The sequence below is a fragment of the Mugil cephalus genome, chromosome 16 (genome assembly GCF_022458985.1).
Source record: "Mugil cephalus isolate CIBA_MC_2020 chromosome 16, CIBA_Mcephalus_1.1, whole genome shotgun sequence".
NCBI lineage: Eukaryota > Metazoa > Chordata > Actinopteri > Mugiliformes > Mugilidae > Mugil > Mugil cephalus.
In genome coordinates, this window is record NC_061785.1 from 24,088,406 (window position 1) to 24,111,058 (window position 22,653).

The 22,653-nt window shown below is 39.3% G+C and overlaps 1 protein-coding gene across 2 annotated transcripts in view; it reads right to left on the minus strand.

The window, feature by feature from the left end:
• bms1 (BMS1 ribosome biogenesis factor) overlaps nt 1–22,404 on the minus strand; it is a 47,601-nt gene extending 25,197 nt beyond the window's left edge. The window contains exons 1-19 of one of the 2 annotated variants that reach the window (XM_047608802.1): nt 22,248–22,404; nt 18,024–18,201; nt 17,744–17,934; nt 16,094–16,173; nt 13,591–13,779; nt 13,325–13,467; nt 12,880–13,001; nt 12,591–12,781; nt 12,307–12,449; nt 8,572–8,984; nt 8,258–8,359; nt 6,623–6,774; nt 5,310–5,391; nt 4,992–5,071; nt 4,363–4,551; nt 4,072–4,260; nt 2,156–2,336; nt 402–460; nt 19–141 (exon numbers count right to left, since the gene is read on the minus strand). In XM_047608802.1, coding sequence (XP_047464758.1) covers nt 19–141; nt 402–460; nt 2,156–2,336; nt 4,072–4,260; nt 4,363–4,551; nt 4,992–5,071; nt 5,310–5,391; nt 6,623–6,774; nt 8,258–8,359; nt 8,572–8,984; nt 12,307–12,449; nt 12,591–12,781; nt 12,880–13,001; nt 13,325–13,467; nt 13,591–13,779; nt 16,094–16,173; nt 17,744–17,934; nt 18,024–18,196 — 2,802 coding nt within the window. In that variant the 5' untranslated portion in view covers nt 18,197–18,201; nt 22,248–22,404. Of the gene's footprint in view, nt 1–18; nt 142–401; nt 461–2,155; nt 2,337–4,071; nt 4,261–4,362; nt 4,552–4,991; nt 5,072–5,309; nt 5,392–6,622; nt 6,775–8,257; nt 8,360–8,565; nt 8,985–12,306; nt 12,450–12,590; nt 12,782–12,879; nt 13,002–13,324; nt 13,468–13,590; nt 13,780–16,093; nt 16,174–17,743; nt 17,935–18,023; nt 18,202–22,247 lie in introns of both variants that reach the window. The other variant, XM_047608801.1, reaches the window with a different exon arrangement.
• Nucleotides 22,405–22,653: the final 249 nt, after the last annotated feature.

Here is a 22,653-nt window from a genome sequence, read left to right on the forward strand (position 1 = left end):
ATAGTGAAGCTTCCGCACCTTAATGAAGCTAGTGTTCTTAAAGATCTTGTAAGGGTAACCAATCAGTTTGAGTTTCTTCACTATAGTCACTGATCTATCAAGGTCCAGGACAACCCCTGTGGCTGCAATGCGGAAATTAGCCTGCAAAGAAGAAGAACAGGAATGTGATTGTATGTTATTCAAATGTGATATTGATCAATACCATGAAAATTATTTAGAAAATGTAAATTCCATTTAGTAAATGACCAAGAGTGATGCAACCTTACAAACTGTAACTACAATAAATCTGTGAAACTCACTGTGTTCTCACTATGACACTGTAAAACTGGGATCTAAATTTCTAAGTTACATGTTCTGTAAATACGACTTGAGCTGCAGTAATGTAGGTTGCTAAAACTTACTTTAGTTCCTGCTGTTGACTGCAATGCCAAAAAGCCGGTGCCCTGTGGCGTAATGGGACCTTAGGACAGACAAAGGGAGAAAAAGTGGTTATTCTCATTATAGGTTTAATCAATTAACCCAAGCATTTAAGGGATCATTTTTAAACTTAAAGCTTAAGCTTATAATGGTACAACACAATATATGAACAGAAAAAGAGATCAGTTACATCAGAGTGTACGAAACCACGTCTTTTCTTTCATGTCCGTAATAATCTATTAAGTCCAAGTAAAAAATAAATCCTTGTAATAAGGAATAATCAAGCAATCAATCAAAACCCTGTTATTGTCACTAGTACAAGTACCAGCGAAATTAGCCATCAACCTGTCCATATATATATGTACACAAAACATACATACAATTTGACAAAATGGGGGGATAGACAGGACAGGAAGACAGGGATGGAAAACAGAAATGCAGAGTTACGTGAGGAGAGGGGAGGAGAAAAAAAAACACAACCCCCATACTATGCTCCTGTGGGGAGTACAGTGTGGGAACATAAAAAAAACCTAAGCAACATAAGCACATAATAGGTACACTTTACAAACATGAAAAACTCAGGACTTGCATCAGGGATGGGGGTGAGTGGGAGGTAGGAGAAGGGTACGTGAGTGGGGTAGGGGACCCGCTTGTCACACTGGGGGGGTAAAAGCCGCAAAGGCCTGGAGAGTCGCTTCACCAGGCATCACAATCTTAGTGCCTCAGTCCAGAGATTGATCGGGTCCCAAACAGACCAATCCAGCCCCGAACCCAGGTTTCATGTCGAAACAATTGTGTCAGTTGCGTAGAGAGACCAGTTTATCAATTCCAGGATTTTGTAATTTCAAAAGCAATGCAGAGAGAGTCTCTCAAAAGTATAGACAGTAGACAGACAAGACGACAGGAGCAAAGCAGGAAAGATAAGGGAGAGGAGAGGGAGGAAAAATGCGCCTTCTGCGAGAGCGAATAAGGATAAGAAATAAGGGTAATTTAATTAAGATAGGCAAATGCAAAAACATCAACATTACTCCAGGTGATAAAATGACATCCAGTTTTTCCAATATTCTTTTTGAAGAAGCTTTTTCGTTTAAAAAAAAACAAACAAAAAAACAATGATGATTAAGACACTGCACTGCAGACTACACAGGATTTTTTGGGAGCTTCTACTCACTGGTATTATGTGCATATGCACTGGACAAACTAAACCTATCAATAAGTTCTCTCTCAATAAATATCTAGTGGAATACCTGCTTATTGTTAAAGCTGCAATTAGACTGTATCAACATTTGTATCTCCAACATTAAACGGGTCAAGACTTTTAACTTTACATCTGCCTCTGGGGAGGTATAAGAGCTCGTCTCAGACGTAGCACTGTGCCTATATATCCAACACCACTGTGCCACCCCCTTTATGATAAAACAGGTATTATTTCTGAATGGGAATTACATCCAGTCTACTCTTATGACCAGGAGTATGTCCAACTGGTGCAACTGGCCCAGAGAACCGTAGCACAGATTTAGTGCAGCATTACCACAAAGATAACCACAACATCATGACAGACCTTAAATCTGCTGTCTTACATGGAAAAGAATTAGGGGTTTTGGAAAGGTATTTGCAACATGCAAACGACTCTTAATCATAGGCCTGAATAATGATAATAATATTATGCAATGCCATCAGAAAACCAGAATGATTAATTACTACACACTACCCATGGACATGTTTTAATGTGTCTCACCCCAGATGGAAGCTCCACAGTGCATGTGCTGTGGCGTGTATTTGAGTAGGCGGTGACGTCCATTGTGATCCTCAATGTGATAGAGAGGGATGGTCTGGAAACGTCGCCAGCCTAATGACAGGATGAGGGGGTCCCGTGTCTTCAGGATACGGTTGTACCAGCGGTGTTTCTTGAGTCGCATCTGTTTCACACACGTAGCTTTAGATATTTGCTGAACACTTTGTGCGTCATACAAGATTCACAAATAAGAGTCATCTATTTGCACGCTTTATATTTTAGATACAGTGGGGGAAATAAGTATTTGATCCCCTGCTGAATTTGTAAGTTTGCCCACTTCCATAGAAATGATCAGACTCTGGTTTTTATGGTTGTTTACTGGTTATGGGTATAGACAGAATATCAGTCGAAAATGCATAAAAAACACACAATCTAAAAGTTATAAATTGTTATGTATTTTATTAAGGGAAATAAGTATTTGATCCCCAAGCACAACACAAGTCAGTACTTTGTAGAGAAACCTTTGTTGGCAAGCACAGCGATGAGACGTTTCTTGTAGTTGGTCACCAGGTTTGCACACAGCGCAGGAGGGATTTTGGCCCATTCATCTTTACAGACAGTCTCTAAATCCTTCAAGTTTCTTGGCTGCCTCTTGGAAACTCGGAGCTTCAGCTCCCTCCACAGGTTTTCGATCGGGTTAAGGTCTGGAGACTGACTAGGCCACTCCATGACCTTAATATGCTTCTTCTTGAGCCACTCCTTTGTTGTCCTGGCAGTATGTTTTGGGTCATTGTCATGTTGGAAAACGCACCCACGAGGCATCTTCAGTGTTCTTGCTGAGGAAAGAAGGTTTTTGTCCAAGATGTTACAGTACATGGCTGCATTCATTGGCCCCATAATGCGGTGAAGTTGCCCTGTACCCTTTGCTGAAAAACAGCCCCAAAACATGATGTTTCCACCTCCATGCTTAACCGTGGGTATGGTGTTCTTTGGGTCATACTCAAGTTTTTTCATCCTCCAAACACGGCGGGTCGAGTTAATGCCAAATAGCTCAACTTTGGTTTCATCAGACCACAGCACTTTCTCCCAAGCCTTCTCTGAGTCATTTAGATGTTCACTGGCAAACTTAAGGCGGGCCTGTACATGTGCCTTCTTGAGCAGGGGGACCTTGCGGGCACTGCAAGAGTTCAATCCATAACGGCGCAGTGTGTTGCCAACTGTTTTCTTGGTGACGGAGGTCCCAACTGCTTCCAGATCATTAACAAGCTCCTGCCGTGTTGTTTTAGGCTGCTCCCTCACCTTTCTCATCATCATCCTCACTCCATGAGGCGAGATTTTGCGGGGAGCTCCAGACCGAGGACAGTTGATGGTCCTTTTATGGGTCTTCCACTTGCGAATAATGGCACCAATAGTTGTCACCTTCTCACCAAGCCTTTTGCTGATGGTTTTGTAACCTATACCAGCCTTGTGCAGGTCTACAATCTTGTCCCTGACATCTTTTGACAGCTCTTTGGTCTTGCCCATGGTGCTGTAGAAGTTGGAATGTAAGAAACTGATTCTTAGAGCAGGTGTGCTTTATATACATGACGAGTTAAGATCAGGAGTATTGGTAATTAGTTGACTGAGCACAGCTGTGTGCCACATGCGCACCAGCCAATCTGTAGGAGCCTGAATTCTAAGTGAATTGTTGGGGATCAAATACTTATTTCCCTTAATAAAATACATAACAATTTATAACTTTTAGATTGTGTGTTTTTTATGCATTTTCGATTGATATTCTGTCTATACCCATAACCAGTAAACTACCATAAAAACCAGAGTCTTATCATTTCTATGGAAGTGGGCAAACTTACAAATTCAGCAGGGGATCAAATACTTATTTCCCCCACTGTATACACCCACAAACCCAATGCACATACCTGCAGATATCCTACGTTGCCTTCACTGGAGCCCAGACCTCCAAGGATAATAGGGTAATGAGGATCAAAGTTGGCAACAAACTCCGAGGGTAAGGAAGAGATTTCTAATCTAACGTACATTCCCGGCCAGAAGCCTAAATACTGCACTCTGGTCTCATCATCCACGTCTTCAAACTCTGCTCTGTTTAGCTGAGGACAAATTGCAGGAAATGTGTTAGAAATGGTCTCTAAAATGTAGGAATCTGTTTAAAAAAATTTATTGTTATAAAAAACTGTTGTAAAATAATTCACCTCTGCCTGCTTCTGCATCTCATCCTTCAGGTCACTGAAGTAGTTGGCACCACTGTCATCATAGTCAACATCAAATCTTTCTTTAAGTTTGCGTTTCTTTTCCAAGCGTTTGTTCTTTTGAGCCTCTTCATCATCCACCTTCACCTGACTCTCTTCATCTTCATCACCATCCTCACTGTTCATAATACTCTGCCGGCCACAAGACGCAAAATACAAATTATAAAAACTTGGAGTACTAATAAGATGACAGGATCATTTTTAAACATATGCATTTAAACATATTTAAACTGCTATGTGTGTAATGTCAATAGCAGCGCGACCGGCTACCGTAATAATTGCAGTGTGCGTGCAACATAAAGCTAAAATTGGGGACACTTTCAGGGACAGCTATAGCCGGGGAACATCCAAAACTGGGGACTGTCCCCCAGAAATCTCAGTCTTAATATGGTTCGGTCTGAAACAGTGTCTCGCAGCGCAGCTTTCCGAACCCCATGTAATCAAATACACCGGTATGCCAGTATATTAAAAATTCATATCATGACGAAGAAAATACCGGTATTTGGTAATTCAGCAAAGAAATTCGCTGGGGTGGCAAAAAATGCCTGTATGTTCATGTTAGTGTGTAATACCTCAGCCTGATACTCATGTCCAGGTTGGCCCATGTGGACTCCTCCTTTCTCTAAATCTTCAAAATCACCATACAGCTCCTCTACACAAATCAAAACAACCAAGCACACTAGTCAATACATTTAACAGTGACAAACAATTGAGAAAATAATGTTTATGTTTTTTACACCACAATTAGCTTAACTGAGTTAATCAAAACAATTACTAAACATAACTTAATTTAAATCAAGTTATGTATGTTTGACTAAGACTTCCACCATTAACAGGATAACAGTTTTAGTCAAACAAATGTCAAGAATCTGTTTATGAACTCTCCTTACCATCCTCCTTCAGTAGAGTGGCTGCATCTTGGATTTCCTCCCACTTCCCTGTTACAAAACAATCCTTGATCAAGTTTATCATCTGAAAAAGAAAACAAATGAACCTAATTTTAACATTCTTTCCATTAGCTAATTGAGGGTAAAGGGGAATAGTTTTCTTTCTAGCATGGCCACTTGCTAGTCATTGTGGTTTATCATTACATTTTACATTATACACACACACACACGCTACATTTATATACACACGCACGCACACCATACACATGTATGCATTATATTCTACTGTGTCAGATTCAAACTGCACAATCTTGGAAGTTGAAATTTTTGGTTGATTTGGGTGGCATCTTGGGGTGATTAAGGGGTCCTGAAACTAGACCAGTTGAGAACCACTGATGAAGAGCACTAAAAAAAGCACAGTGTACCAGTAATTGATGTAACTATGTGTATTGTAGGTGATGTTCCTTTTGTTGCTATTTATTTTTTACACATGTGTAATAATGTAAAATAACAGAGGAAAAAGTTATGAACACACACAGAAAGGGAGGTGGAAAAAGGCATGGAAAGCCAAAATCACCATCTCAACTAAATGCCTAACCCTAACCATAGCGTACCTGTAACCTTTAACCTAATACTGAGTTTTAACCTTTAAAACAGCCAAAAAGTGAGGTCTTTAAGTTCTCCTAGGTGTTTGGAACAAGTCGGTCGAGTTCACTCAGTATACTCAAGTATACTCAGCAGAACTGATGCTGTCTTGAAGACAAAGGGTGGTCACACCAAATATGGAAAATATATTTAGATTCGTCTTCTGTTCATTCACCGCATTTTGTTAATCAATGAAAATAATCTATTAACACTTCCATTTTTGAAAGCATTCTTAGTTTACAGCATTTTTCACACCTGCCTATAACCTTTTGCACAGTACTGTACTGTATACATTACTTGCAACCATTTATAAACACAGTCCTCTATCATTCGATCATATGATTGAACAAACTGACATATTAAAAAAAAAAGTTCATTTTTAAAACTGGACATTAAGGAAGGGTCCTTAGTCTGCAAGAAATCACTAAAGACCAAGGGCTACACATTGAAGAGGTATAACAATAAAACCCTTCCTCACACCTGTATGTAATTACCATCACATTAAACCTGAGGGCCTGCACTAATTCAGCCCAGATTAATTAAATAAACAACACTCTTGGCAGCTAAAATAACAGCTAATACAACAACCAAAAATTCTGTCAGTCCCCAGATGTACATGTACCTAACTGTAAGGTGTCCAAGAATCTTTATTGTTTTAAGAACTGCTTTACCTCTTCCAAATCCCAGTTGTGGGAAATGTCAGGGATGAAACGAGAGCAATCCAGCGAATTGGCCTGAAACTTTTTGCTCTCCAGGGGGCAGCTGATTCGAAACAACCCTCCCAGCTCTGCGTCAACATCCTCAGATTCATCTGCTTCTGCAACTGCAAAACAAAAATGACAAGTGATTGCTGAGAGACACCTAAAATCTGAAACACATACAATGTAAATACACATCTTGCCCTTTTTCAGTTTAAAATGAAACTCAGTGTTTCCCCTAGCACTATTATAGGCGGGCACCGTGCTCCACCCTTCCTTGAAGGTCAAATTTATTTTATTTCATGTTATGTACAGTCTCAGATGACAACAGAAGTCATTTAAGGTTGCCTCTCTTATAGAAAGGGTCTATTCTTTGCTCTCGTATCAAACAAACTAAACAGCCTTGTTATCATCATATTTACATGACAGCATGTAATGTCCATCTCTACATGATCATGCATTTCCAATTCTAACCACTGTGTAATCAAATGCTTTGGTAACCGTGGCAACAGAAACGATTTTATAGTTAACGTTAACCTATTTGGTGAATTTGATAATTCAGCAGAAGAGAAAGAGAGAAGAGAATATGAAAAGAAGGAGATGCGACACAAGGTTACACCAGAGGAACTAGACAATTTAGAGGATGATAAGGATGAAATTAACACAAAGAAAACCCTTAAATGGACAGTTAAAACACTTAGAGACTTCCTGGCTCAGAAAAACACGGACATCAACTATGAGAGCTACACTACCACTACTCTCAATGACATTTTGCAGCCGTTTTATGCCTCTGTCCAGTCGACCAAGGAAGGAGTCTGAGAGCCGGCATTAAGAGGCACTTAAGAGACGTGAACATCATTGGGAACGCCTGCAGAGGGAGATGTTAATAAGTCCGCTCAGCCGCTTCTTGTGAAAAACGTATGATTTAAACGGTAAAAAAACAACATTAACATATTAATAATTGATCTAATATTTATTTCATAAGTGACCATGGTATAAGCGAGATAATGCCCTTCGAGGTGTCCATTATCAGAAATGAATGGACTTTGCGGAAGCAACGATTGCACATGTCATCCATTAATTTCGGATAATGGACACCTTGTCAGGCATTATCCCTTACATATCATAACACAAAAATATCAGTATTCGAACCGGTACACCACCCAGCCCTAGTTTGAGCGAGGACAGTCTTGATGTGCTGCCGGAATGGTATTTTCCTTTTTTCTTTCGCTTACGTTGCAACTCTGATCTATTTTTCAACAGAATCAACAGAAGGGGTGAGTTGCTGTTTTCTTTGTCATTTTCTCCTGTTTTTTTTTTTTTTTTTACAAGAGTAGGGAACTAGGTTTACTAAATGTCTTTTTTTCCTCTGTTGCGCATAGGGTTTAGTTAGTGGTTTGGGAACAAGTTAGCTGATGTCTGTTTGTTGTTTTGGCCTGGGTTTACCCTGAAGCAGCGCTTCATTTTATAACCTTATATATAAATCACTTATCTATAGTTGTGTGTTGTGGTGTACATAAAAAGGTTCTCGCTTTCTTTTTCATGTTACATTCTCGGCCCCCTAGACTATGATGTAACTGTCTGTAAGGCTCAAGAACAATAGATTACCTGAACCATAAACCACTTTTCTCAGATTCGGAGCAGCTTCTTGATGTCGTAGAAATGCCTCTGATGCTTTCTGTTGCAGATCCTCCTTCCATCTCATAGCCCCTGTGGGCACACAGATGAAAGATCAAGCAAATGAAGTCAGTTTCAAACTGAGTGCAATAAAAACAGAGATCACAATTTTTAGTCTTTCCAAAGCAATCTAACTAAAAAACACTTAGTAGATGTTCCTTCCAATGACAGAAAGATCACTGAAGTTGAAGTGGTAAACAAAACTAAATAAATACAAACAAGAACTGAAGCAACTGTACATTTACCATGTTCCTCTTCTTCAGCCTCACTGCCCTTATCCGATTCTTCTTCATCCTCTTCAGAACCATCACCTGCTCTCCCAGCCTCACTCTCTCCTTCACTCTCCTCCAGCTCGTCTTCGCTGTCTGCAAACACTGGCACCTCAGAAATGACTTTCTCCTTCAGTTTCGGTTTCTTCACAGGAGGAACAGATATGGTAGCGTCTTTTTCAGATTTGGTTTGTGTCCCTTTGAGAAAGATGGAAAAGTTTTCCTCATCGTCATCCTCTGCTTCTTCCTGTTCACTTTCACTGTCATCATTCTCATCACTGCTAGAGCCACTGGCATTATCTTGGTCCTCCTCAGAAAGGATCACCTTCCTCCTCTCTCTTTTGGTGTTTGGATCCCAGATGAGCTCCTCCTCAAGCCTTTTCTGTTCTCTAGTATACACACAAAACAAGAGATGTTTAGCATGCATCTCTGTAGGCCTGTCATGATAACACATTATGCTGGATGATATATTGTCAGACCAATTATTGCAGATAAACAATATCACTGTCAACATTATTTTAAGACCATTTTTCACTAATGCAATGACATTATGACATAATAATGCAAATACATCCTTCTTTCAAAACGAATAAACCTTTATTTCTCAAGAGTATTTAACCCTCTGGAGTCCAGAGTATAATTGGACACTTTTGACTGCTTTTGGTTTTACCTTTATATTTCATATTAAAAGCAGTTTACATTGCCTTGTTTAATATCATTCTTTTCAGCACAACCTCACCTGTCCCATTCCAAATTCATTTTTTTGCATTTTCACAAACTGTATTAACACATTGGACCTAAAACCATAAAATCCACATTTTTCACTGTGAAAACCACAAACGTGTTTAATGAACCATTTTTATAACTTAGAATGCATATCTAAAGTGTAAATTTCAAAAGCTTATGTACAAGTTTAGGAAACAACAAAGCTATTTTCAACTATTTCAATGACGGTCTCTGCTGGTCTGCCTTCCCCTCCCTGATGCATGATGGGCGGCTATTCAAAGAGTGGTACCATCGCCACCTGTAGAGGGTGCACACTCACAAAGACAAAGACAGCTCGCTGCTGCACTGCTGGTGAGTAGACAGAATGCCGAGGAGAGTATCACACTTTAACTTACAGCCCTCAGTTTTCTGTAAACTGATAGCCAAACAGTCTTAAAATATATATTGTGAATGCCCGTGCAAGATTTAAGACTTATGTAGCAAACAGGGTCTCGATGATACGTGACAACACAGGGCTGTCTCAGTGGAGATATGTTTGCAGCAAAGACAATCCTTCTGATGACTGTTCAAGAGGACTTACTGCAAGAAAATTCATGGAGCGGAAAAGGTGGATTCATGCTCCTGAATTCCTGCGGAAGCCGAAAGAAAGTTTGCCAGTGGCGGGAGGATTTCGCCCAGTGTTTCAGGATGATCCAGAGGTCGAAATTAGGCAAGGCAGTGGCATGGTACCTTTGACTAAAACACACTTTGCATGAAGATAAATTGCATAAATCTGCAATGCCTGAAGAAACCAAACACCCCTGAATCTTGCCCAAAGATTGACAAATCTCAGGCCTTCTCACTAGACATGTCCATGAGCACAGTGGTCACTGTGGAATAAACCACATGCTTTCAGAGCTCCACAAAAGATACTGGACAGTAAAGGGCAACTCAGTAGCATGAAAGGTGCTCTCTAGATGTGTCAGCGTGTGAGCGGCAAAGCAGGTGAACAAAAAAATGGCGGACTTGCCGACGGAAAGAATCCTGCATGACCTCTCTCCCTTTACCAATGTTGGCTTGGACTACTTTGGCCCTATGAAATGGAACAAGGAAGAGGAACAATCAAATGGACGAAATGCAGGAAATGCATCACGCATTTTTGTACAACTATTTACAACCATTTACAATAAGTAATAATATCTAAAAATCTCTTGCTTCTGTCTCTTTGACTGCAGTCACTCCATAGACTGAATATAGTGTCACCCCCACAATGTTCCTCTCTTCCTTAGCAAACATGCTAGCGTTTAGATTTTCACAGTTTCTCCCATGCACCAGACACGCTTCAACATGACAGCAATACGTCATCTTAAATTGGTCATATGATTTGGACGCACCGGCCCGTCCCTCAACTGCAGAGGGTTAATACCGCAATTGGAATGTCAAGAACAAAGAAACTAAAATAAAATGGACTCTTAGTAAAGGGCTGAAATTCTTTTGCACTGTAGTGAACTCCAATCTCTCAAATGCCAGTGAGTGTGGACTGTCAGAACAAAGGCTCTTCTGCATCTTGAGGTGTGATTTTTTTTTTCCCAGCTGGAAAAACTGGACCAGATGGCTGTGTTTCAGTTGTGTGTGCAAGTTAGTTGAATTGGCTTTTTTCGTTGCCACTACATTCATACAAATATGACAAACTGGCTGGTTAATCGATCTTTGTCAGTCATGTGAATGACACGCCCCCCGTAGCCATTTTCAATGGTTACAATGGTTACAAAGCGTGAGCAGACAACAGGGGAGGTTTAACTGAAGTTGGAAACTGGAAAAACAGAAGAAAAACAAGCAGATACTGAGACAAACTCAGCAAAGATGCCAGGGACAGGTATATGACCAAGTAGATCACAAAACGCTGGAGCTTTCCTTGCTGCATTTGACACGATCCAGCAACACCCTATCTGATGAATGGCATTTGAATTGTGTGAGGTAAGTTTTTCTTTTTTGGGCGTTTATGAGTCTAATTTTCCACTCTCCATGGTGCTAATTTCCTGCTACTTTTCCACTATTTCTCCCTCTGCGCTCACGCTATTCCTCTCTCTCTCATCCCTCTGCCGCCCGTGCACTCTCATTCGATCCACTTGTAAAAATTAATATGAAAACAATAAATGCTCAGAATTCCAGTGTGTTTCATTAACCTCCTTTCACATCGACCGTCGAACCAACGACTAGGCAATCGACCCAGGATTTTATCAGCACAGCTCGCTAGTAAGAAGTTGTTTATGTAACGAAATCCAAACAATCCTACTACTCATACCGCTTTCACATCAAAAATGCCGGGATCGACTCGCCTTTGGTGCGTTCACATCAGCAAAATATCCGGGTTCTTAAGTGTATGTGTATATGCTATCACCTTGGATTGAGCCAGAAGGGAAAAGATGACTGGACAGTGCTTCACATTAGAGGTGAAAAACAACCCAAAACATACTGAACAACTACTAAAAACATCTGCAGTAAAAAGCTGGCAAAACATGAACAAGGAGATCCCAAGGGTTCCATACTTTAAGGCAATCAGTGGCTGCAAAGGATTCTGGAAAAAGTATATATTTATTTTAATTTATGATTAATTTTTATACATGTGGAAGCCCATATTTTATAAAATTCAAACTTTTAGGCAACCGGATATAGTAACAAAAATTATGTGATTTTCCCAACATTTATGGTCATTAATTGTATACTTCTGCCAATAAACCCTCTTTCAATCTTTACACATGTTACCGAGCATGATAGGATGTAGTTTTCTCAATTTATAACCTGCCTTGCAACTGTATTGTTGTGTTGCTCCATTCATTTAACCCCTTAAGGTTTTCCTTTCTCTTGTCTCCATCTGGTGAAAACAGCCTTTAACTCCCATCTCTAATGATAAGATAACCCAACATATTTTACACATCCAACGGCCCTCATATTTGTAGTTACCCAAACCAAGTGAAGGGAGAGTTGACCCTTTTTATATCTCACCCGCTTTGTTTGTTGATGTCTGCAAGGTCCAGAGTGGCGGAGCCATGGAACAGACACACCTTACTGGCAGACATCTTGGCATCCAGAGTGCTGTGTGTATCAATAAGAGACTGGACCAACTCTGTAGTGGGCCGCACCTCTTCCTGCAACAGAGTAAGAAGATATTTCAAACCTGGTCATCAATTGTAATCTGATTACAATTGCCATATTCAAAAGTTGTAAAATGGTGAAACTCCTATAATCCAGACATTAGACACAGTTATCTGAAGTGTACACAATAATACCTGCTCACTGAAGTGGCTGGACGGAAGGTCAATATAAACAGCATCTTTATCATACACAACCCCTCCGACCCCAGCCATGGGTGCATACACCAGCCTCTCTTTCTCGTTGAGTGCTCTCTTCTTCTGAGCATCCGGGAGTGGACAAGGGTCGGGCAGGAAGTTCACATCAGTCACCTGAAAGTCACCTACACCTAAAAAGGATAACCAAATAATATAATGTGCACAATATCATGGTAACCCCCATAAACAAGTGCAATTAAAAATGACATACAGAACTATGCTTATGTACCTGGAATATGGACCTGGCCTTTGTTTTTCAAATGTGTCCCTCTGAGGTAACCATAGAGTGACACAGTCCGGTCACTCTTGGGTTCTGTCCTTACCCTCTCAGGGTCAGTCAAGTCCTCCATACTGCAGGAAACAGGACAAAGTATGACTGATTATAATCATAATTATAATCTGAAGTTAACATGGGAGGATGTGGTTTGATACACCCAAGTCTGGGGGATTACAGCAACCACACATCTCCTCTCTCATCTCCTTACATCATTACATATTATGTATGGTATATTGAGTGCCCGTACATTACTGTTGCAACAGTGAAATTTCTGAGTTTGGGGACCAACCAACCAACCAAGCGTATGTAGTGCACTGTAGTTTGCTTCAGAAAACAAAAGTCTTATAATTCTCTACAATATTAGAATACTATACAGCAGTCTGTGTTTACCACTCACCGGTCAACCAGCACGTAAGGGTGGGAGGTTTGCCACACCAGACGACGAAATTTCATGACAGAGATGAAGCGGCCAAGGTTCTTTACTTCTTGAGTCTGATATTCACCGTACACCATACCGGAAAGGTAGAATAACTTGGCCCCCTGGTTGATTCAACAGTCATTTAGAACATTTCACACATTTAGTTCAATAAGAACATTGTTAACGACAAAGAAGTTACTGTCTCAATGCATACAATTCTGGATATGAGGAGAAAAGACATTTACTTGGTACACCTCGGTCCAGAAACGGTGTTTAAGATTTTTCTTTGTCTTCCTCTGTGTCTTGTTGTTCTTGAATGAATCCAGGTGAGTCAACACACCCATAATACGGGGGAAACCATGAACCTGACAAATGTTGAGAAACTCAAATGTCTCCATCTCAAAGCCGAAGCTAGCATCAATCAACATCAATACCTAGAGAAAGGAAAAAAAGAAAGAAAAGTTTTAAATGTCAATACTAAAACTGCACCAATACTTAAATCTCAAATTAAAAGTTAAAAAGTTATACTCGAATAAACTAACCTGTTTTACTGAACTATAACAATGCACTCTGTCTACAAATGCCTCTTACATTTACAAGTCTAAAGGGTTTAAAGGGTTAGTCTTGAACCATTTTAAACAGGGTATATTGTTTATGACAGTATTTATGTTAAAATAAACATCTGAACAAAATATTGGGGAGAAGGGAAAAAAGAATACGCATTTTGTGCTGATGGATTGTAAACTTGAGCAGGTACCAAAGAATAGCAAGAAGGTATTTTATTGAAAAAAAAAATGCATTTAAACTCAAACTGTTCTTCAGCTGATGAAAAATACCATAGCCTTAAAAAGGCTAAATCTCCTCCCTGGGCCGTGGATCTCAGCAGTTTGCCCAGACTCAAGTAAGGGAAAACTGTCTACAGGACAACTATTGGTGGTGCACTGCACAAATCTGCCCTTTATGGAAGAGTGGCAAGAAGAAAGCAATTGTTAAAAGAAAACCACAAGACATCCCATTCGCAATAAAGCCATGTGGAGGGCACTGAAGACACGTGAAAGAAGGTGCTCTGGTCAGATGAGACCAAAGCTGAACTTTTTGGCCTAAATGCAGAATGCTATGTGCACATCACTTTGAACACGCCATCTCCACTGTCAAACATAGTGGTGGATACATCATGTTCTGGGGGTGCTTCTCTACAGCAGGGATGGGAAAGATGGTCAGATTGATGGGAAGATGGATAGAGCCAAAAAAAAAAAACCTTTTCAGAAGGACAATGACCCTAAACATAAAGTCAGGGTTACAATGGAATGGTTTAAAACACATATTCATCTGTTAGAATGACCCAGTCAAAGTCCAGACCAAGAATCTGTGTCAAGATCTGAAAACTGCCATTCACAAACACTCTCCATCTAATCTGACTGAGCTCGAGCGGCTTTGCAAAGAATGGGCAAAACTGTTACTCTCTAGATGGTAGAGACACACCCCAAAAGACTTATTGCTGTAATGGCAGTTCCTCAAAGTACAGACTGAGGTAGGCTGAATACTTTTGCACACCGCACGTTTCAGTATTTTATTTGTAAAAATAAATAAATAAATAAAATCATGTATTATTTTCTTTGCACTGCATAATTGTTTGCCACTTTGTGTTGGTCTTTTACCTAAAATTCCAATAAAATATAATTATGTTTGTGGTTGTAATGTGACAAAATGTGGAAATGTTCACGGGGTATGAATACTTCTACAAGTCACTGTATATATGCCTGAGGTGAGAGAGGAAAAAGCAGTACAGGTAATATGAATTGTAATACTGGAGTCAGAGGACAATGATCTATGTATCACACTGACCACGTTTTCAGGCAAATCTGAAGTTTTAAACAAGTGCTTAAAGGGGGTGTGAAACAAACGGAACATACACAAACACATACATATTTTAAACATAATGCCGAAATAAAACATTGTAAAAAGAAATCTGCATGTTTAAAGAAAATAACCTTTTAAATGCATTTCTGAAAGGTATTAGATCATACTCTCCGCCATCTTTATTTTACGTCATTCTTTATTCTCTTTATCCTGCGTCATCGTCTTGATTAGTTAGTTTGGCCGCAACTGAAGAAGACGCAGAAAGGAGAGATTTTCTCTCTTAACTAAACCAGTGGCCTAGTGGTCAGCCACTGACAAGAAGGAGGGTTGAGAGACCCATTTTTTTCAAGGATGAAGGAGATTCAGCAGCAAAGATGGCAGTGAGGAGAGCATCTGCAATGCTTAATGGTGGCTGGTTAGATGGTCCATCAGAGGACCTCTGTGTTATGAGGCAGGTAATTTGTGGTGTAATTTTTGATTTACAAATCATGGACAAATTACCCCAGAGGTCCCCAGGTAAAACTAGTCCAAGATTTAGAAAATAATTTGGCCATCAGGGAGGGAAAGGGAAATTACTTTGTCACAGTCGCTTCATTGCACATAAAAGTGAACACTCTTAAAAACCACAAGAAAAATAAATTAAAATAACATTTTTTTTTACAAAACTGGATATCACATCACTACAGGATATCCTCTTCAGTATAATAGAAAGGGGACCTTCTGTACTTTTTAAAGCACTGAAGCTCATATGTTCCTTTATTTTTTAAATACCCTGATATGCTGTCATACACTGATACTATCCAAACCCTTTCTTTAGATTTTTCATCTGAAAAAATATCCCTTGTACTTTGTCAAATGTAATTTTTCTGTATTCTAAAATAAACCTACCAGATCTGCAACCTTGGCCAAGTCGATCATTGTGTTTATGTCATTGTTACATTCCATGAATGTCAGACGTCGCTTCTTACCTGAAAAATTCAAAAAGCAATTATTTGTCATACCACAGCAAAATAAAAAAGTACAATTATTGTTGATGCAAGACAGTGCCATTTTATAATAAATTATATTAAAGCTTTTTTCTAGTGCAGTCAAGAAGGTCAGAAGACTGAAAGGGAAAAAGACACTGGATCAGTACAGGATTTTTCCAACTAGAAACAGGGTATCCCACAGAATAAATAAAGTATCCATCTCTCTCTATCCACCTATCACATGTTTCAGAGTCCTGTACATTATGATCCCGACTCCATTAATTGACAGGTAGGAGTAACCAGATTTAAGTCCTCTGAACACCTATTAAAGCACTAGAAGTCACAATAAACAAGAGGTTGCTATGCAACAATTAAGCAATATTACCCGAGAGGGTGTGCTTTAACGTCATTTGAGCACAACGGTGATACAGTCAGGGCCGAGGCGCTTGCGCCTAGGTCCACAAGCATCACCGAAAAAATGCTTACTTTTATTGCCCAAGTTATAACAAAGATGCTGTTAACAAACCGATCCATTTTGTAGCGTATTTTTCAGCCGTTTCCTGCTCCAGCTCTGACAGTTACAGTGTTGCCATGGAGATGGATACAATGTTGTCACAGACTTGGCGGAGCAATATTTTTAGTGATGAATCAGTCGTGCTGTAATGCTGATTTGAGCACGTTCTAAATGTCTTATTGACCAATCAGATTGCTTGGTCGGAACTACTTGTTGTATAATTACATTTAAATATATCTGTGAGTTGCAAAAACCCATGTCAATCCATGTTTTCAGTATGATACAGTATGATAAAACCCCAGCAGCTACAAACATTTTCGGTCAATGCTGATCAGTTGTGTGCAGTGGCTAGGAGGAGTTTTATCACACAAGGATGAATGTGTTGCTCTATGTATGTGGAAACAACCTTTATCTATCATTATTGTCATAGCATGGAGGTTGTCCATTCCAGGTTTTCTTTGCATGTGTGTTTCCTCTCATATAGCTATGCATGTTAAGGTGACCCTCAATTACTGATGATGTTCCAATTACAGACACCACCAGTTAAAACATACTCTATTAATTAATGACAGAATATAGTAAAAACATCTTCACTAATTACACTTAACAAATCTGAACTTTAGTTGAATAGTATTGTTTCATAAAACTTTAAAATAGTTTTTTTCCATTCATAGATATTATGTTTAAATGGGTCATCATGTTTGAATAACATAACATAAATATTCAGTTATATGTATGGCTACAATCAACTACTCAGAAAATAGCCAATACAAAAAACACAACTTTCTTAGTTACAATCCAGTCACTCAGTGCATTGACATGCACAGCTTAATCAATTTATGCTCAAAATTCAACTTTCTGCACACACACATTATCCTGTGAGTAGTGCAATTAAGCATATACATGCCGCAGAGTCTTAGTCGGATAAGGAGAACTCTGATTTCAGTCGGAGTAACGTGTTTACATGCGCTTAAGCTCTCCATAATTCTTTTTTTTCACATGCATGTAAACATACCGAGTAATCTTCATTACTTTAGTATCTAATTAAAGACTCACCAGCGACAATGGTCACAGGTCCACATATGTCCCCAAGCTTCTGCCGAGTGAAGTTTTTGATCAAGCAGCGGATCAGAGTGCTTTTTCCCACCTTGGGGGGTCCAACAACTACAATCACCACGGGAGGAGGTTCCTGGGGAGTTCGGTCAACAAGAGGGATGTGGTGTTTTTTTGTTTTTAAGTCCTGGGCCCTGAGGAAAAATAAAACAACCATTAAAATAACAGAAAAATACCTTAATTATCACTTTGTCAGTGCAACTGATCTATCATCAAAACTGACCTATGGAATGTCTTGGCCATGCGGATAGCAGACTGAACAGCAAAAGCTTTGGGGTTGCGTTTCCGCCCATCTTCCTCCACTGATGCTCCCTGCTTTTTGAGCCTCTTCTTCTCTGCCTTTGGTCCACTGTGCTTTTGCTGATGCTGCTTTTGCTTCTTAACCTTCCCATCCATCTTGCCTTGAACAAACACAAGCTCAACATCATGTATCAGCAAAGTCAAGACAAATAAACAATATGAACATATTTAAGTAAAACAACATAACATAGGCCAATCTGTGGTAATAGGCTTCACCCTTAACCCTCCTCAAGTTTACTAGCCCTGGACACCTTTGTGGCAGAAATGTACACACAAATAAACTGAACGAGCAGAACAGAACTTGAAATCAAATCAATATTTGGTGTGAACACCTTTTGCCTTCAGAACAACATTGATTACACTAAATACCTACACACAGTTTTAGAAGGAACTTGGCTGGTAGGTTGTTCCAAACATTTTTGAGAACTAACCACAGACCTTCTTGCCCTTGTTTTCATGTCAGAGGGGTGGATTTTTGGCTGCAATTCTTCCATGAAGACCACTTCTGGCCAGACTTCTACAGACAGTACATGAGTGAACCTGGGTCCCACTGGTCTCTGACAGTTCTGAACTAATTGCTCTGGTGGACATTTTCTGATTTTGAAGGGAAATAAGTGTTGTGTTTTCACAAGTTTCCTTGGCGGACCACTCCGTCTACCGTTCCACAAAATCTGACTTTGTGCAAGTGTACCTATAAGGATTGATGCTGGTTTGAAAGCAAAGGGCAGTAACACCAAATATTGATGTCCTTAGTTCACAGCATTTTTTCCACAACTGGACCCCGAACTTATTTAGAATGAGTAGTTTTGAAATTATTTGTGTTTGAGAATCAGAAAAAACATCAAAAAGCTGCCTTTCCTCATGGGACTGCAGTGAATATTTGTACGCCTGCCTGAATCGAGTGACTTTCAGGGTGAAAAGTCTGACACAGGCATCACTATATTTGTTGAAATGGATTTTTATTTAATTTACCTTAACCAGGAGGAGGTGGCACATAACTTTTGGGAAGCGCAGTTTGACCAGCAGATTATTCCGTTATGTTATATTACTGTTGAGACATCTGTAGTCAACTTCTGTCATGTTAGCATTTGTCTGTTAGCTCAGTAATTCATACTATTGTCTGTTGGTAATGGTAAATGGCCCTGTTTTTTTTTGTTTTTTTTATTGCGCTTTTCTACCTATTGGTACTCAAACCGCTTTACAGTCACAGGCACATCTACCCATTCGCCCACAAAAGCATACACACACATTCAAACACCAGTGGCATGCACTGGGAGCAACTGGAGGTTCAGTGTCTTGCTTACAGATACTTGGGCATGTGGCACATTCTGTGGATCGAACCACTAACCTCTATATCGTAAATTAGAAGTGTAAGTTAGAACTTTTTTTACCTCAACAAATACTGGATGATTTGCACACTTGAGATCAGACTTGGTCTCGAGCCCAGTTTTGACATCACTTTTTAAGGGTCTGTGTCTCATCTCGGAATCGAAGGCATTTTGACACGATCTTGTCTTAGTTTCGGACAGGGCGGACTCTGGATTTATGATCAAGACCGGTCAGGACTGGACTAGCACTACTCTCATAAGAGAGAAAAGAAGAGTGCAGCTGCTTTCCCTGCCTTCCTCGTCAGTATGTTTACATGGACTAAAAACAATTTTTTTTTTTTAATAATTATTATTGCCTTAATCCGACTTTAATTGCATGCTATTATGTTATTCCAACTACTACTGGAGTTCTCCTTATTTGACATTCAGATAATGCAATTTGAAATTGATTTTCATTGGCATGTATATGTCTTAATCATTAAGGCAGTTAAAATAGACATCGCATGTGCGCATGTTCCACAAGCACACTGTGCCGGGGTCATGCCAGAAAGTGATTGCCTGCCAGAATCTGACTTCTGGTCGCAGGAGCACGCACAGCAGCCCGTTGAGCGGTAGCGCAAGAACGTCTGCTTTATTATGGATTAAACGGTCATAATAGGCAGATAAACACAACTGTATTATAATGTAATTATAGCAAAGGCATGTGTCTTTGAAAGTTTAACATTTGTTGTTACGTAATTATTACAACTGTGGCCAAAAGAAGTGTAGTTTGTGGCAAAATCAGGCATGGCAATTACTTGATAGACACGTCTATGTGCTTGGTATGTCTGATGACTTTGTTTAGCCCTGTCTTTGGAAATTAGACAATAATGAATATGATTTATTGGTGGGTTTTCAATAAAGAGACTTGTGACTCTGCATTGTTTTTATCTGATCTGGGCCCTACATAGCTTTTGCTTCCCATATTTGGATGTGTTTTGCAGTTTTCAATCAGTTTTCACTAAAACTAAAACTGACTGAAGGCATAGTATAGTTACTGAGAGGTTATTGCCTGAATGCCTAAATATGCCTAAATGTTGTAATGGTCCTTTTAAAGGATTTCAAGCTGTCCTGTGAGCTCAGATCTTTACATTATGGAGCTCATGAATAAGATCAAGTCATATTAAGATAGTTAGAATATGCCGTTATCTTCAATGCAATTCCTGTCAGTTCACTTCTTTTTTTTAAGGAACAGTAACCTAGCAGAAACCAATTCATTTTATTCTAGGCAGTTTTTTATTGGAGATATCAATATTCAAGATAAAGCTTGCAGTAACAGACACATTAGAATTGCATCGAACTATACTGTTGCACCTGCAGCAAAATTCTTCTGGTCGTCTATCATGAGCAATTTACAGTGGAAAAAGCCTGTAGTGTTTTAAACAAATATTGCATTGGTAATAAGTTGAAAGACGTATCCTAAAAAGTGTTACACCAAATTCATCCCACTAAGGAGGTTTCGGAAAGATTTAAGTTAAACATTGATTATTCTTGTAGTTTTTGTAATGTTGACAAAGACACAATATTTCATCTGTTGTATCACTGTTATCACTCAAGGAAATTTTGTAATGACATGCAAGACTTTGTAAATGGAAAAATTAATCCAAATTAAATTTACTGTGTTTGACGTAATGCTGTATTTTGTTTTCAGTGGGATGGAAAGCAACACTTCCTACATAATACGACTTCTAATTATTCTTGGAAAGTTTCATATTCACAAATCAAAATGGTGTGGACCGTGCTTTTTTCGTTTCATTGTTGAACTCCAGCAGTATAGCACCCTACTTGAACTGATTAACAACAACAAAGCTGAGAAGACCCTCAACCTGTTGAAAACTATGCATTTAATTTGACTCTTGAAAGGACTGACAACAAACTGAAGTATCCCCTGGACTGTTCAGTGTTAAATTAATTTCTGTCATGCGTTTGTTAAACCTCTTGTTTACAAATAAAAATTGTATCGGGTTAAAAAAAAAAAAAAAAAAAAAAAAAGGTACGCTCGTAAAAAGTACATTTATCGCGAACAGCTAGCCTGTAAACAATCGCCCATTCTGGTTCATACCGGAAGTCGCGTACATAATTCACTCAAGGGCTCATGGAGGCTAGGAATAAAGTGGATAGCCCATAGACATATATATTTAAATGTGTCTGTGGAATAGCCTACTGCTGACGAACCCAGATTCTAAAAGCACTAGTCTCTAGCCTGGCAATCTGAATAATTTAAGTGTCAACCAGAGCAGCAAATTGTTAAATATACTGCCACCTCTTGGTAGATACAGAACGCTGACTGTAATTTTCAACAGCGTTGGGACCAAAGTTTTAGCGCTTCAAGAAGTTATTCACACACAATTAAAGACTATTTCGAGTTAATTCACACTAACAAAAAATCATATTATACATCAAAAATATTCTCGCAAAATGAAATTATTTTGATCTCTTGATACATCTACATTCCTGAAAAACATCCACAGAATAACACTCGAGTTTACTAAAAAACACAGTAAACTCGACATGTGAAGGCAACATGGTGCCTGCGTGCATTTGACTGAATGGTAATTAAGTCAGTAAATGATAGTTCAACCTCACAAGCAATGTGGATTTTGAGCTCTGGTTGTTCTTGGATGCCCGGACCATCGGATGGTTTGAGATAGCCGGTGAGAAACGGTTTCATGCACTGGACGAAACGTGTTTACCCAGGTAAGTAAAAGACACAAGGCGCAGTCCTCTCCACCTACATTGTCCAATATGCAGAAAAAAACAGAAAATGTAGCCAACTATACCTGAAAATCAAGCCACTCTTCTCCCTCAGATCAATGCTTGTTCTTCTGGCGTTGAAAACCGTCAGTGCGTGTTTCCACAGGTCTCACGTGCACTGCGAACATAACCCCGGAAATCTGTGGAATCGCTCGTTGTAGCGACCCGAGTGCAAACAAAATTGTGTGAGGTTCCGCACTTTACGTTCCGCGCAGTGAAATTCTTCTTCGTCGTCGTCTTCTTCTTTTTCTTCTTGTGTGGCAGTTAGCAAACAACTTAAAGGCGCATTACCGCCATCCTCTGAAAAGAAATGTGGATCGAAATGGCCTACCCACTACAGAACCTCATAAAAATTAAACTAATTAAAATAAATAAATAACAATAATAACAAATTAATTGAATTAAGTGGAAATAAGTGAATGTACATAAAGA